Source organism: Sebastes umbrosus, chromosome 17 (assembly GCF_015220745.1).
Source record: "Sebastes umbrosus isolate fSebUmb1 chromosome 17, fSebUmb1.pri, whole genome shotgun sequence".
In the NCBI taxonomy this organism is placed as follows: domain Eukaryota; kingdom Metazoa; phylum Chordata; class Actinopteri; order Perciformes; family Sebastidae; genus Sebastes; species Sebastes umbrosus.
Window position 1 is genome coordinate 21245246 of NC_051285.1, and position 16103 is coordinate 21261348.

The following is a 16103-nucleotide window of genomic DNA, read 5'->3' on the forward strand; positions in this document are numbered from 1 at the left end:
GAGTCTCCCCTTTACAGACATGCCCACCTTATGATAATCACATGCAGTTTGGGGCAAGTCATAGTCAAGTCAGCACACTGACAGCTGTTGTTGCCTGTTGGGCTTGAGTTTGCTATGTTATGATTTGAGCATATTTTTTATGCTAAATGCAGTACCTGTGAGGGTTTCTAGACAATATTTGCCATTGTTTTTTGTTAATTGATTTCTAATAATAAATATACATACATTTGCATAAAGCAAGCATATTTGCCCACTCCCATGTTGATAAGAATATTAAATACTTGAGAAATACATTTTGAACAGATAAAAATGTGCGATTAATTTGCAGTTGGACAACTATGGACAATCATGTGATTAATTGCGATTAAATATATATATATATATATATATATAGAGAGAGAGAGAGAGAGAGAGAGAGAGAGAGACGCACTAGGTCATAGACCTATACAATTACTGTTATGCAAATATTACCATCTTCGCATATCAACATGCATGTCATGTAATCGTTTATATATGTGAGTATATATGTGTTTATAATTTGTTTTTCCTTTACATTTTGATTTGTTAAGGCCAATTGTAATGTCTATTGGGTTGCAGCCAGGGGTGGGGGGCTAATTGTTCTGTATTTGTTTATGTGTGCAGTTTGTTACCCGTGTTGGCAAAGTTGACAACAAAAAAAGACTGCAAACACACCACAAAAAAAAAAAAATGAAAGGATTAAACTTTATCTTCAACGTTGCTCGTACCACTGCCAGGTCGTCTGTCAGTCAGCGAGTAGCCCAGGTTTGCCATCTCCTGCTGGGCCTGGAGAGAAGCCTTCCAGCGGGGATCTGGCCTGTCCACGGCCAGCTCGTGGAAGCTGTTGGACTGGAGTATCTGAGTGGTGGCGTAGGGGGTGGGCTGACTGCCTCGCGCCGGGCTGCTGTAGCCCGCTTTCCCCATGAAGTCAATACTGCTGTAGATGGCACCATCAGACAGCATGGTGCCCGTCTTCTCCACCGCCGCGGACGGCAAAACATCTGAGACAAAAAAGAGGAGGGTGACAGAGCGAGGAGAGAAGAAAAAGGGATCATGGAGAGATAAGTTGACATGAAGTTAACGATCTTTAAGGTCATTAACACTCCCTGCTGCTCTGGCACTCTGCATTAGTTAAATACAGGTCTCAAATGGACTTGATATGAATGAAAGTGATTATCTGCTAGCACAATTAGCATGCAACACGCTGTGGGAGCCCGGTGGAGTGCTCACAAGAGGGCTATTCAAACAGCGCTAACCTTCAGCTCTACTGTCTTGCACACATAAAGCCTGCAGCTCACCGGGGCTCCAATGAGCTGAGAGAACATACAATAAAAACACTCCAACTACATACAACCTTGCAAAAAAATGCACAATGGCAGGAGCATGAGAAAGAACGAAAAAGTTAATGCAAAAACTTAAATATCAGGCTTGTCAAATCCAATTAGCAAAGTATTGCCCTCAAAGGCTCTTTTAATTTGCATGCATGTGTTTGTTTGTGTGATGATTTGCTGTCACTGCGCTTCCAAATGGATGAGCATCAAAACTGTCGGACCAGGCATTGCTAAAACTGTATTTTCCAACACCCCAACCCCAGCCTGTTTATGTTTTCTTACCGCCTCGGCCAAAGTTGCCGCCGCCCTTCGGACTCCCTAAACCCCCGTTAGCCGGGAGGCTCGTGGAAGGCCAGGAGTCAGCCAACCAGGGGAGGCCTTGGTCACCCGCTTTCAACAGCCCTGGACGGCTGTGAGAGGATGTTTGTAGAGAAAGAGAGACAAAGAGAATAGACATAGTTAAATAGCCAGCCTGTGCCGTAACAGTATTGCTCATTTTCTTCCTGCTGCATCAACAACAAATTGATGTGAAAACTCATTCAGCATATTCTCGCCTGTGGAGCAGCCCGGCGCACAGGCGCCAATAAACAACGGAGAGGCATAAAATGGCAAGTCTATAAATCAGACTTCTTTCTCCCCTCAACTCCACCACCCCTAACTCTCCCCGGAGAAACAAGGCAGGCCTAAATACACACTAAATCCACTTTAGAGCCTTAGCACAACAGAAATTTACATTTTAAATTGAGAATCATGGACAGCCCCTGGCAGATCGGCTACACTGCTGCACCGTCTCCATGGCAACACAGACAGCAAAAGCCCATTAGGTGGTTTCGGAAAGCTACCGTGTCATTTTGTCTTAGTGAAATACAACGGTCATGAATACAGGCTTTGACTTCAAGGTAGGAAAGTTGTGGGCAGCAATTCAGGGAGAAAAAAAGGCAATTTACAACCACTTCGTATCAGCTGCTGTGAAAAAAAAAAAAAGAAACAAAACATCCACATGCCTCGTGCATCCTGTTCGCATATGTTTGCTTAATGTGCAGCTACACAGTGAATTTTCCACCGAGGCTGATTCACAGAGCGCCGAGGGAATTGTTCACAGCTGACTTGGTGATGGCTCAAAGGTGTTCAAACAATTACATCAATAATTTCCATTTTAGAACGCACAAGCATATACATACATTTACATACATTTGCTTGGAAACACGTGCCAACACCCAACACAGTACACAATGTGGAGGAGCACACACAAAAGGGTTGGGCAAGAAACTGTTTATTTTTACTCCATTATTTGCCACATTTGCTCTAGCTGTGGGCTTATCTGCTTGCTTAGGTGTGACAAAACGGAAAGAGGGAAGAGGGAGGAATAAAAAAAAAAGAAGAGGACCTTCATTCCCTTTCTGTTCTGCAAAGCAAATTCGCCCCCTTCCTCTTGCACACTTTGATATTCGGTGGATACAAAGGTTCATTTTGGGCATTTTGAGCCGGCGAGAAATTCTCACGGCCACCGAGTGGAGTCTCAAGGTCCAGCACTTTGTTTTTCCATCGCCACATGCGACCCGTCACAGCGTACTGTACGCCAAGCATTTTTTGAACAGCACATTCATCACCTCTCTCCCCCCACTTCCCCCGACCTCTCGCTCTGCCAACAACCTCAGACTGAACCGAGAGCGAGCCAGTGAATAAAGCCCTCACCTGCGTTAATTGGTAGCGCTCACTTCAAAGGAGTGATTAATGATTTCATCAAGCGTACATCAGTGCAAATCATGCACCGAAATGAGTAAGCAGCGGGAATATTGGAACATGTATGCAAATTCTGTTCGTTATGAAAGAACTCTTCATTTAGTATGACAATGGGCTCTTGTCACTGAGGAGGCAGACTGAGCATTACGCTGCCTGGCACTGAAATGTAAGTTCATTTAGATTCTTACCTTCCATTTCTGATCAGGCCTCGGTCTCTTTGGAATGTAACTTGAGGAGAAAAGGAGGAAGGAGGAAAATAAATGCCATTATTATGTCTAAAAAAATGTACAGAAGCACCATCAATTTGAATGACTGATACAGTCTGCTGTCAAGAATGAAGGCAGCTAAATTACTAATGCACAATGCAAAGACATACCTGCACGGGTAAAGGTGAAGGACTGAACTGCAATTCAAAAAGAAGAAGAAAGTAGATAAAGCGTCATGAATCACACATACTGATATCAAAAAGATGCTGCCATATTCTCATGTTCAAAAACATTCATGAAAGCAGGTGTGGAAATATGAAACGAGTCCTTTCATCTTTGCTTTGCTTGTTCATTTATCACCGACGATATGTCAGCGCTGATCACATCTTGATGAAACCCGAGGCGTTAATGCATCTAGCCGCTGCATTCCAGCATTTTCTGAAATACACTGATTGCCCCGAGGGATAAAGTTCAAATGGAAGTGACCCATTTGACCCCTTTTGCCCTGGGGAATCTGCATCATCAAAATTTGATTTATTAATGTCTTCAAAAATATAAATTGGAGCATAGAGGCTGTCTTAGAAACAGATATTTACACTGAAAATGAAATATTTCATTATTTAACACTTAAGAACACAACAAAAAAGCAATTAATGCTGCATTTAAGTATTTAATATCATTATAATTAAACTTAGTTAAAAAAAAAAAGATTTAAAGAGGACCTATTATGCTCATTTTCAGGTGCATATTTGTATTTTAGGTTTCTACTAGAACATGTTTCCATGCTTTAATGTTCAAAAAACGCTTTATTTTACTCATACCAGCTGTGCTGTGGCACCTCTTTTCACCCTCTGTCTGAAATGCTCTGTTTGAGCTCCGCCCCCCCAAAGAGCCCTGTCTGCTTTGATTTTTCAGCTGGCCCACTCCGTTGTGATTGGTCAACCGAAACAAACTCTTAGGACTCAAACTAGCTCTGTTTGAGGGCATGGCAAACTAGCCGTTAGGCAGGTATTATGCAAATGTGTTACTTGGTGACATCACAATGTTATGGAAGAAAAGGCGGGGCATCAAGCAAGGCATTTCAGGCAGTTCAGGAGAAGTGTTTCTGTGGGGGAGAGTAACTCCCTTTGGCGTAGTCTTAGGCCTTTGTAACTTTGCAGACCTTTTACATGCACAAAAAAACTGTAAAACACACTAAAGGAAAGGGAAAAAGCATAATAGGTCCTCTTTAAATATAAATCATATAATATTTTATATTTTAACCATTCTTGTAACAATTTGCTACATTTCCTCTAAATTGGAAATGTGTTTTTTTGGAATTAAACTCCTCAATTTGTTTTGGGAGAAGGGATCAGAGAAGCAGCACTCAATCATGTAAATCCCTATTGAATTAGGAAATCGCAGCGCTCTCTCCGCAAGTCACCACAGTGACAGCTGCAATACACATTATGATAATGGCACATAGCTATATGCTTGACTCGCGGAGGGATAAAAGAATATTTCAAACGTAAACCTGGACGCGCCTCGTGTTAATGTGCAAACAACACCAGCCGTGGTCTGATAATGGAAGGGGGATGTTAAATTACTTATTTCGCATGAATGTATTAGACTGTTGAGGTGCGGTGCTGATGGAACTCAGCACAGTTGATGCACATCAGTGCACAGTGAATTAAAGTAAATAGGGCCTATTTCCATTTGCGCTGAATACATTTCCTTTGTTCTGCATTTTAGCCAGCTCAAATGGAGTCACATCAGCAGTGACATCAGCTTTCGTTGGAGAAAGAGAGAGACCTAGTGTGCTTTGAGATTCTGTGTTGGTGCAGAACCATGTAAATTGATTTTTTTTTTTTTACCTGCATAGTTGCTGAGTCCCTTCCGCTTTTTTCTCCTCCAGTACAGCCAGGCGCTGAAGCCCATGAGGACGATCCAGCAGGCCCCTCCCAAACCAGCAATGAAGGCCGGCTGCTTCACCACGTCCGAGATGCTATTGTTGCCCTCCGATCCCGTCATTACGTCCCTCAGCTCTGCACCTGGGGGCACCGCACGCAAATACACAACACACACAAAGAAGAGACAAATGAACAAATAGCTATGTTTCAATAGTTGCTGTGGTGTGAATAATTCAGGATGAAAATTAAATCAATTCCATCTCCATTGTGGTCCAAAACATGCCAGAAATGTGAACAAAAAAAGGAATAAATATCTGACAGAAGAGGATAATGTGAATGCTACAAACAATTACCAGTATTATTTGTATAATTGTGTGTTTGGGTTCATTTCATGGGTTATTTCATCAGGAAACAAATACAAAAAATTGATATTTTCTATAGAGTGCTACAGGAATGAGTCTTAAAACCTGGATATGAGTTTGCATATCTGCACTTCAGGTTCCCTCGTCTGGAAGTCAATGGGTTCTCTGAATGGGTTTTTAGTTAGATGCTTGAAATAAGGTTTGTGGGTAATAAGACAGTAATTTGTTCTACGACATAAAATACATCAATAAATACCCCACTGACTCGTCCGTCTTTATAGCCTCTGTGTGTATACTCACGCTGATGCGACGGTGGTGTAGTTCGTTTATAGCCTAACGTTAGCTTTTTACATCTGACAATTGCATTTACACTTAAAAAAAATCATAAAAGTGGTGTTCATTTGTGGAGATTATCTTGCTGAACAAAACGTGTAAGTATCATAAACGTGTGTTTGTCACAGAGTTTATTTTCTGCAATAATCCAATACCCAATGGAAAAATCCCATTGGCTTTTTGTCGAGGGAACCCAGGGCGATGCTAACTTCCTGGTTGGCCTAAAAAAATATGTCATCCCTGGAGCACTCTATAAAAGCAAAAAATCCATTGTTCAGGTCAAATCATGCACTTAAAAAAAAACAATAAATAGAGCATATATTAAAGACACATGGACCACAAGAACAGCTAAAAGATGAGACAATGAAAAAAAAAAAAACAGAGAGGGGTCAACTGTGGTAAAAGCACAAAAACACACACACTAAAAAAAAGAAAAAAAGGCATCAGTGCATCCAATATGTAGGCAGAGTAAATCAATTCAGCAGTGCACTTATCAACTTGAGCTGCAAGACACGAGATTGACAGAGCAGCTCTGACAGAGTTTGATTTTCTGTTGCGGCTACTGTGCTGTGAAATTAGATTCACAGTCTCCAGCAGGAATCCCCCCAACCCCACCCCACCTACCCCCGCCCCCGTCATTAAGCTTCAGTCCACATGCCTATGTTTCCCTTTCTCTGTGCGTTAAGGGTGTTATTATATATCAGTCAAAAGTCACAGATGAAGAGCATCTGGCCGGGGCTCCGATATTGATTCTGGGCTTATATACTCTGGGCATCCTTTAGCTATTTGATAAGATGTGATAGGCTGATAAGCTCCTACAAAAACACTGTCTACTTTGTTAGCGCCAGCTGCCCACATATTGAGGAGGATTATTGATATGGCTAACAGTACTTGGCACGGTGTTACCAGACACTACACTTATTAATGAACCGCAATTGATTTCTCGGTAGACGTCTGCGTTGTAAAGTGCAATCTTCTTTCTCCAAGTGCAATAAATTGTTAAATCATCTTTCCAGACCCCCCTCCCAAGTCTGGGATGGAGACCTCCCCCATTATGAGGTCATTTCATTTGACTTCAGGTGTGTGTGAGTGGATTACCCAAGATGATGAGCTGGGGTTTGCTCTTGACCCCCACCCCTGCGCTGGTGCCTGCAGCCACCTCCACATGGTACTGCACACCGGTCTGCAGCCCCCCAACTACCACTGAACGGATGGTTGCGTCCACAGACTTATTGACATGGAAGCGGGTTTCGTTGGCCAGACACCAGATCTAACAAAGACAGACACGCCAGACAGAATTCATTGTAAGGATACTAAAATATTCAATTTGGTAGAGCGTTAAAAGGTGCAGAGTTTGATCCCACCTTGTACTCCTGGATGATGCCGTTCTGTTGGTCGGAGGGAGGAGGGTCCCACGACACGCTGATGGACGTGCTGTTATGGCTCCCGACTGTCAACACTGCCACTTGCTGTGGAGGCGCACCAGGTGCTGATGGGTCAAGAGGGGGGGTGAAAAGAAACAAAGGAAATACATAAGAAAAAAAAAGAATAAAAATGATTTAGCATATTGTTCCTGACTGACTTTACTGTTTTTCAAAGGCTGTAGCAAGTTCAGTTAGAACTTGAGTGAAGCAGATACCATAAGGAATCCTTTGGTACCAACCATGTCATACTAGCTTGTCAGGAAGGAGGCTAAATAACACTCCAAAGTTAGGCAACATTTTGTCAAGGAAAAACTGGCATGGCCATTTTCAAAGGGGTCCCTTGACCTCTGACCTCAAGATATGTGAATGAAAATGGGTTCTATGGGTACCCACTAGTCTCCCCCTTTACAGACATGCCCACTTTATGATAATCACATGCAGTTTGGGGCAAAAACAATGCAGTTTTTTGCAAGCAGTATAAATGTGTTATTTTCGCCTGTCCCAAAAATGATGTGTTTGAATATTTATGCATACTGGGGTCCCTAAACAGTCTTAGAATTACACACAGTACATTGGGTATCACTGACAGTGTCTTGGAGTCTCTCTGGAGACTTTCTCTGGAATCACTGGAGACTCTTGTGGATCCAATGAGCCCTATTGTATTCATGTGTGATGATGTAAGTCCCCATAGTAGCCCTTTCATTGTATTGAGACCATTTTTTGAAATTTGACCGCTAAAATGATCTGTTGTGACCTCTAGGATGATCACAACCTCGTGAAACTTTACAACCACAAACTAGAGACCTATAGAGCATTCAGATGAGGTATAGCTTTCCTAGCTAGATTGACAATAAGTGGGTTTCTCAGCAGTTTCCAGAACAGACGCGCTCGCCATCCAATCGCCGAAAAATGCAATTCTTGCAGAAATTTCCCAATGTCAAAGGTTTTTGATACCAAATTAGAGCATGGCTTTTTCTATGGTGTTACTTAATGTGTTGGTGTCTTAATGTGGTATTTTGGAGGGATTATTGATAATTTTTTTCATCAATTCTCAAGTGGTAAAAATGGTTAAATTTAGCACCAAATCTGTGTAACATATGGTATCAACTCCAAAATTGCTACAAAAAATTATGAGACAATGACCATCATATACTTATATCATAATGTTTTAAGCCCTTATACACTTTCACAATTTATTTTAATAAATTAAGTAATTAATTAAATCATGTTTATTTCAGATTTATGACATTCATGTTCACCACTTCTATGTGGCATTTACTATTTACCTACTATCTGTACCCCCCTAAATAAGACAAAAAAGGGTCTATAATGGGTCTCAGAGGTTCAACAGAAAAATGAGTGTCTCCTGTTTTTTTTATCATGTCAGAGAAGGATTTGTCTCACTCACTACCTCAACTCATATTCATACAGCAAGCCATACAACAAGGTCCTTTCTAAGCCAGCGTGGCAGATGGCTACCAGAGCACTTCATCTCAATTTCATATCTGAGGATTTCTTTTTTTTTTTTGGGATGCACTGGGGCCTAAAAAAGGCACCATTCTTTCATTATACTGAGTTTAAGATTCTATTATCTTACTGGCATCATAAGTTACACACACCAAGGTCCAAATTGCACTCTACTAATAGCACACAGGATCACCCATCCAAGCAGACCAGCAAATTCAGATTTGAGCGGAATTTCCTCGTCCAAAGAAAAATGGCTGAGCCCAGCAGCAAACATCATTCCCATAATGGACTACAACCATTACGGCCACATGTAAATGCATTCAGAGTAGCTGCATATCTTATCTGAGTGAAAATGGTCAGTTTCCGTGTCCTATAATGAGGATTCTGTGATGGTTTGTCAACAGAAATGTGGCGCTATGTGCCTCACGGTGCCAAATTCAAACTCCCTCCTTAATGGGTCATTTTTTTTTTAATGTACCAAACTGGCCTGATAACCTGCATGGACAGATTGGCGATTTGAAGAGACTGCGGTCTGCAGGAGGTAAACACCATGTCTATGCAACTGAGCAAATCATCATCTCTCACGGAACGGACTACACAACCGCTCTGGGCGCACAGTATCTCGCGATTCCCATTAAAACTATCATTATGTTCTGACTGAGTGGATGAAATAACTACTCTGAACCTAATTAAGGAACTGAAAAAAATAATGCTATCTGCGGTCCGTGTAAGCAAGGCACTGAATGCCACGGCAGTGCGGAGTAGCCAAAGCAGGTGGGCCATGACGGGATTGTCTTGTTCGCCACCTGGACAGAGAGCAACACGGTTACTGTGACTTCTTCTCCAGATGGGATTAGGTTTTGTAAATGGTTGTTCCAATGTGCACAGTGTCTCTGTGAGGCAACAGCAAGCAGTGTTTGTATTGGTAGATCAGAGAAATAAAGCCAGGCCATTGTAGGAGTCCTGAGACTGACTGTCTTCTAACAGCTGGAAAGCTCTCAACATCTGGCTCAGTTCACTCATATAAGAAATGATGGCAAAAAAATTGATTTTTTGAAGTTGAAAAGATGAAACAAACCTCCCTGAATGATTTAACTTGTGCTTAAAAGAGAGGCTCTAAACAGATATGGCATGTCGGCAAAATATCTGACAGCCCGGCAGTACAAAGGAATTAAATCTGCCATATGAGAGGCACTTTATTTCTATTACATTTAACAAATTGACTCAACCCAGTTTGAGGATATCTATATTCAGCCATTTGGACAGTATTGACTTTCTGAAGCAATTACTGTTAAACCAACTCGCGCAGATGTACTGTCACAATAATAATGATGATTTTATGGTTCAGAAGGCAAAATGACTCATTTAATGACAGGACAGACAAATATACAACTCCTACACTTATGATATATTAATACTGAGATACCATCTGGCAGGGACGCACATAATCTTTGGTTAAAACAAACACTAACCAGCATAAATACAGAAGTCAACCTTTGCAAATGATTTGGATTGCTTACCAACATTCTGAAAAAGAAACCCAACACTTTATGTGTGGCTCATAATTTATAAGGCAATCCATCATCTTTGTAAGCCAAATTTCACAAAAATCAAATCACAATCCTAAATCTATTGAGGGGAAAACAAACAATCAAAAACATCCAATAGAGCGCAAACTGCCACCAGTGTTGGAGCGTTCTTATGTTTACAAAACTCCAGCCAGGAAGTTTATCATTTATCATTTTGATTTGATTTTCCGAAAAAAATAAAAATAAATAGTACATAGAAATAAAGCTGTTCAGCTGTTGGACTTTTGCACTACCACATAAACACGGAATAATAGCTTATGACCACAGTGATAACTAAAATATGCATTCAGTTTCATATTCAAACTGCAATCATGTCAAAGAGGAGGTTTAAAGAGGACCTATTATGCTTTTTTCAGGTGCGTACTTGTATTTTGGGTTTCTACTAGAACATGTCTGAATGCTTTAATGTTCAAAAAACGCTTTATTTTTCTCACACCGGCTGTGCTGCAGCACCTCTTTTCCTCTGTCTGAAGCGCTGTGTTTGAGCTACTGTCCCCCCCCTCCCAAAAAGCCCCGTCTTCTCTGATTGGTCAGCTGGCCCACTGTTGTGATTGGTCAACCCAACCAATTTCTTTGGACTCTGCTCCAGCTCCGCTCTAACTAACTTTATTTGAGGGTGTGCCAAACTAGCCGCTAGGCAGGTATTATGCAAATGTCTTACTTGGTGACATCACCACATTACGGGAGAAAAGGCAGGACCTCAAGCAAGGCGTTTCAGGCAGTTCAGGAGCAGTGTTTCTGTGGGGGAGAGTAACTCCCTTTGGCGTGGACTTTGGGCTTTGTAGCATTGTAGACCTTTTACATGCACAAAAAACTATATAACGCACTAAAGGAAATGGAAAAATCACAAAAGCATAATAGGTCCTCTTTAACTTAAAAATATATATACATATTTTGGTTAGCTAATGTGAGTGCACAATCAATCAAGTAAGTTTTCCAAATATCATTTCAGTGTTGCTGTTTCAGCAAACTGATGGAGCTTGCCCAGTCAGACGAAGGTATACATTAGGAGAAGACGGGAAGCATTAAGTGTAGTTCTGCAATTTCCGTATGTACGAGAACAATCCCCGAGGATGAATAATGGCTACAATACCAGTAATGACTCAGGATAACATTACAATAAAGGGCCACAACAGCGGAAAAAGGTCAAAGACTGTGCTCTTAATAATGTGACTAATAAGATATTAAGACTGATGGACACAGCGGAGTAATTTAAAGCAATAAATGCTTCCTGTTTGTGAGGGGAAATTTCAGTTTTTACTCACAGCTGTGCAATTAAACAAAAGGCACTTAAGCTGCTTAATGTCCTGCTATTCAAGGTATAAAGTGGTAAACATAACCTGCTATGCAAATGAGGACATCAATTAAGGTAATTAATTCATGAATTAGCAAACATTTCTATGTCAACACACCTGTCAACATATAACACATGTGTAATGTAAAATAAACTCTATCTGGTAGGGTCAGGGAGTTCTATTCCACACAGGCTGGTCTTTGCTCTTCACTGACCCTCTTGCCACGGTCTCATAATATCAGTATATCCTCATCTCAACAGCTATATCTCCTATAGCATTTCCTTTGGTTTGCCCTCAGCAGTGGTGGATCTTATGGATGACAGGGATGACGGTGACGTCACACAACCCACTGCCTCCGGCCACATTGCTCACACCAACAACTCATCGAAAGGATGCGAGGATCATTAATCTTAATGCACAATTTCCCCCTGTATGCAGTGGGAGACACCGGCTGTTTTGACCTCCGAGACCCCTAAGACGCCCTTTGCTGCCTTTCACAAACGCAGCGGCGCATTCCCAATCTGCCTTTGATGGATAGAGTGTTTTTCTCACAATTCTGCAGAGCAGTACATTTCCGGTCTCTAGAGTATCAGTAGATCAAGCCAATTTTTTCCTGTACCCATGGATCCCAAGTAACGAGAGCATGTGCCCCAGTCCACAAAGACCTCTAGTGATCCTGCGAGGCCATTTTAATTGGCCTACAGTGAGGTGAATTTCTCTTTGTGTCCCCTGTTCATAGCCGTCCTTATCCTCCTACTGTGAGGAAGATGCATTAATGGCCTCATTATGACTTGCTGTCAGTTCAGCCAAGTTCCACACAGTCCAGCTGGTTTCAGCACATGAATGCAATAAACTACATGAAGAGGTTCCCCCCCCCCCCCCCCCCCAGCCAGCAGGCACAACACAGCGTTTGTGAAGCACAGTAAGCACGCAAGTTAATTCTTAACCTTGTAAATGGTAGTTTGAGAAAACAATCCCAACTCAAGGGCCAGCCTTTTCCTGAGCTTTTAACCTTATGACATGGTCCTCGTCAGTGGATGGAGTTCGCTCAGTTGTTATGAGAGTTGTTTTGATGTCATCCATAGCACTTTTAGGACTTAGAAAAAGCTATCTTGAGAAGAAGCTTTTAGCAAAGTTGAACTCCATTTTTTTAAGCCAATATTTGTATACATTCTAGCAAACTAGTGTCGTTAAAGGTATGCCGAATTAGCAATTAGCAGTCCCTTTTTCCAATGTAACCAAGGACATGCAGAGAACTATCACTGGTTTACTTTGATACTGAATAAAACTTAAAAATGTGATGATTGTCAAGCAAGTTCTGAATTCATAAGGAGCGTCTCTCTTCTTTGACTTTTAAGGGGATTTATGGATGTTTATTCGCCATGGACATCGAAGATAATTATATTGTCGGAAAGTGCAAGTTCCATCGAATGTAAAAATATGTGTATCATGTATGTGTGTTCAGATTTGATTGAGCGATGACTCAGAGAAGGAGTGTGATTCTTTGACGCGTCACTCTGTGACAAGAGATTGAGGCTATTATTAATTAATCAAATTATACTACAAGTTGTCCTTTTTACAAATAAAGGATGCAACAAATGATGTTATGTTAAACTCATTTGTGCAGTAAACAGTTAACCTAAGAAGAATCAGTAGCTGATCCAGCGGGCTACCTCCGTGGGTCTGAAAAGTGAAGCCAATGCGGAAGTGCCTTAAACTTGCATTCTTTCTAATAGCCAGCAGGGGGCGACTCCGCTGGTTGCAAAAAGAAGTTTGATTGTATAGAAGTCTATGAGAAAATGAGCCTACTTCTCACTTGATTTATTACCTCAGTAAACATTGTAAACATGAGTTTATGGTATCAATCACTAGTTTTCAAGTCCTCTTCAATACAGCATGATGACTCTGGGAGTTGTCTGTGTTTTAGTCATGGAACTTTAACCCTTTCATAGTGTGTTTTCAGTTCATGAAAGTTAATTATAACCTTTCTGGATCAACTAAAATATCTTACTCAGCGTTTGGTTGTACTTAGCTCCACCCTCTCGTGTCACCTCTGGTTGCAAATAACCAAGATGCTGAATTTGAGGCTTCAAAACGGCAGTCCACAAACCAATGGGTGACGTCACAGTGACTATGTCCTCTTCCTATACACAGTGTATGAGCTTATCAGTTGACCTGCACGATAGGAGGACACCAAGACGTGTTAACACCAATAAACTGGAGATTGAAACCATGTGTGTGTGTGTGTTGGTAAAGCGGGGTCATATCACGCAGGTCTGGTTGGTGTGTGACGGAGACATGGCAGCATGGGGTCCACAGAGGAGCAGAGAGAGAGTTGAGTGTATGTCAAAGGAGGCAGTTTGTGCCCTCCCCCTCTGCCCACCAACCCATAGAGACCCAGGCTTGTCACAGACCCCCACTGCGCTGTCTGGGAGACCTGTTTTCACACACAGGGGACATGGCACTGCAGCAGCAGCATGCGCGTGTGGGCGGGTGTACTTGAAATGCCATTATCCGTTACTATCTAGCCATGAAGCCATTACTAGCGGCAACTAAACATAAAAGTAGGTAGAACCATTTACACAAGAGCATCTGCTCATGCATAAGTCACTAAATCTTACGTCTCTTTGCGACGTAAAGTCGGCAGAGAAATTGATTTTTGTCAGTAAATGTGAATTAATTTGTCCCCTTACCTTCCTCCATGGTGCGTGCTGTCATGGATTCACTGTCTGCCCCCTGGAACTCATTGAAGTATGGCCGCACTTTAATCTCATAGACGATGCCTTTCTTCAGACCGGGGAGAGTTATGTCTCTCTCTGAGGCGACCTTCAAGTCCTGTATCTGCCACGGCCCTGGGGAGGGCAGCCCTGACGTCTGCCGGTACAGAACACGGTAGCCTTGAATAAACTGGGATGGATTCTCCACCTGAGAGGGGAAAGGAGAGAGAGAGCGGGATGAAGACATACTGCACGGTAATGATGTGGGAGGTGGCGTACATCTGTGTGTAAACTGCTTTGGAGCTGTGGATCAGCATTCAGTTTGTGTCCTCTGTCAGTGACAATGCACGCTTAGTTAATCATACAGTTTAATTAGCAGCAGAGGAACAAGGAACCACGTGACGAGAGTTGTAGTGTATTTGCCAAAGCTGAACAGCACCCTTGAGTCAGACTCTTAGCACAATTTGGACTCAAAATACTCTTTTTCTTGCTGGTGCATTTCAGGGGAAGAGTAAAATATGTAACACATACAACTCATAGTAATGGCTTGTTAACATGGGCGGAAGCACGGAAAGGCTTTTACAAGTGATATAAAGCAGCTGTTTATCATCGGACCAGTCAAAATATATCAGGACGGATCTCTTTTCTTCTCTCTTTCTCTCTCTGTAGCCTCAGTTCGCATGTCATTAACAGAATGATTTTTGAATCTAAAAGCCTTATAAACACAAGATAAAGTGCCACTCGTGTTTTTGTTCCAAAAAAATATATATATGGTTGAAGCTGGTTGTCTGTTTTTCATATTGTCTTAGAAGAGATAGCTGCAGAATTAATGAAGATGAAGTCTGGAATGAAAGTTGTGGTTACAACTACGTGAGCGACACTTTGCTGCATCTCTGTTTTGTCACCTGACATTTAGCGGAGTAACAGATTGCCCAATTAAAGTGGCAGTAGGCAGAATGTTTTTGGCATCATTGGGCAAAAATTCCATATTAACCTTTCAGCATATTGTAATTCAATTGTTCTGAGAGAAAACTAGACTTATGCACCTCCTCTTGGCTCTGTTTTCAAGCTTTAAAAGATCTAGCCCGTGACGGGAGACTTTGGCCAATCGCAGGTTATCTCAGAGAGAGAACGTTCCTATTGGCTTTTCATTCAACAGAGGCAGCTGTCAATCACTCGCGAACACCGAACAAACAGTCAAAATAAGCAGCGCTGATCAAATATGAATCAAAGTTCTGTTACTGTAATGACTATTTCTTGCGTAAAATGTTTTCAGAAACATCTTGTAGTGTACTGTTTAGCTGTAAAAATTAGAAAGTTTGCTACGGCTGGTGGGCGGTGCTTGGTATTGCCTCAACTTATCTCAACAAGGGGTCACAAACTTTCTCATTTTACAGCTAAACGGTACACTACAAGATGTTTCTGAAAACATTTTATGTGAGAAATAGGCATTTCAGTAACAGAATATTGATTCATATTTGATCAGTACTCCCTAGGTTGACCGTTTGATCGGAGTTCACGAGTGATTGACAGCTGATCAGAGACGGCAAGGCTTCAGCTCGGGTCTGATATTTGTGCAACTGTTCCCACATCACATGCACAGGACAACAAAGACTTCAAACCAAATCTAACAGTGCACACAAGGACACTTTTGCTTGACATTGGGTAATGAATGAATGTGTTCCCTGCAAATGGAGCCTGGTCGAAACACGACAGCAGACCCATTCAG

General features: G+C 41.8%; 1 protein-coding gene across 3 annotated transcripts in view; it reads right to left on the bottom strand.

Moving 5' to 3' along the window:
- Nucleotides 1–16103, bottom strand: part of LOC119476093 (roundabout homolog 2-like) — a 111691-nt gene that overhangs the window by 11558 nt on the left and 84030 nt on the right. For all 3 annotated transcript variants that reach the window (XM_037749293.1, XM_037749292.1, XM_037749291.1), the window contains 8 exons: nt 14351–14582; nt 7247–7371; nt 6981–7152; nt 5152–5328; nt 3469–3495; nt 3281–3320; nt 1632–1759; nt 747–1019 (listed from right to left, as the gene is read on the bottom strand). In XM_037749293.1, the coding sequence (XP_037605221.1) occupies nt 747–1019; nt 1632–1759; nt 3281–3320; nt 3469–3495; nt 5152–5328; nt 6981–7152; nt 7247–7371; nt 14351–14582 (1174 nt within the window). The remainder of the gene's footprint in view (nt 1–746; nt 1020–1631; nt 1760–3280; nt 3321–3468; nt 3496–5151; nt 5329–6980; nt 7153–7246; nt 7372–14350; nt 14583–16103) is intronic.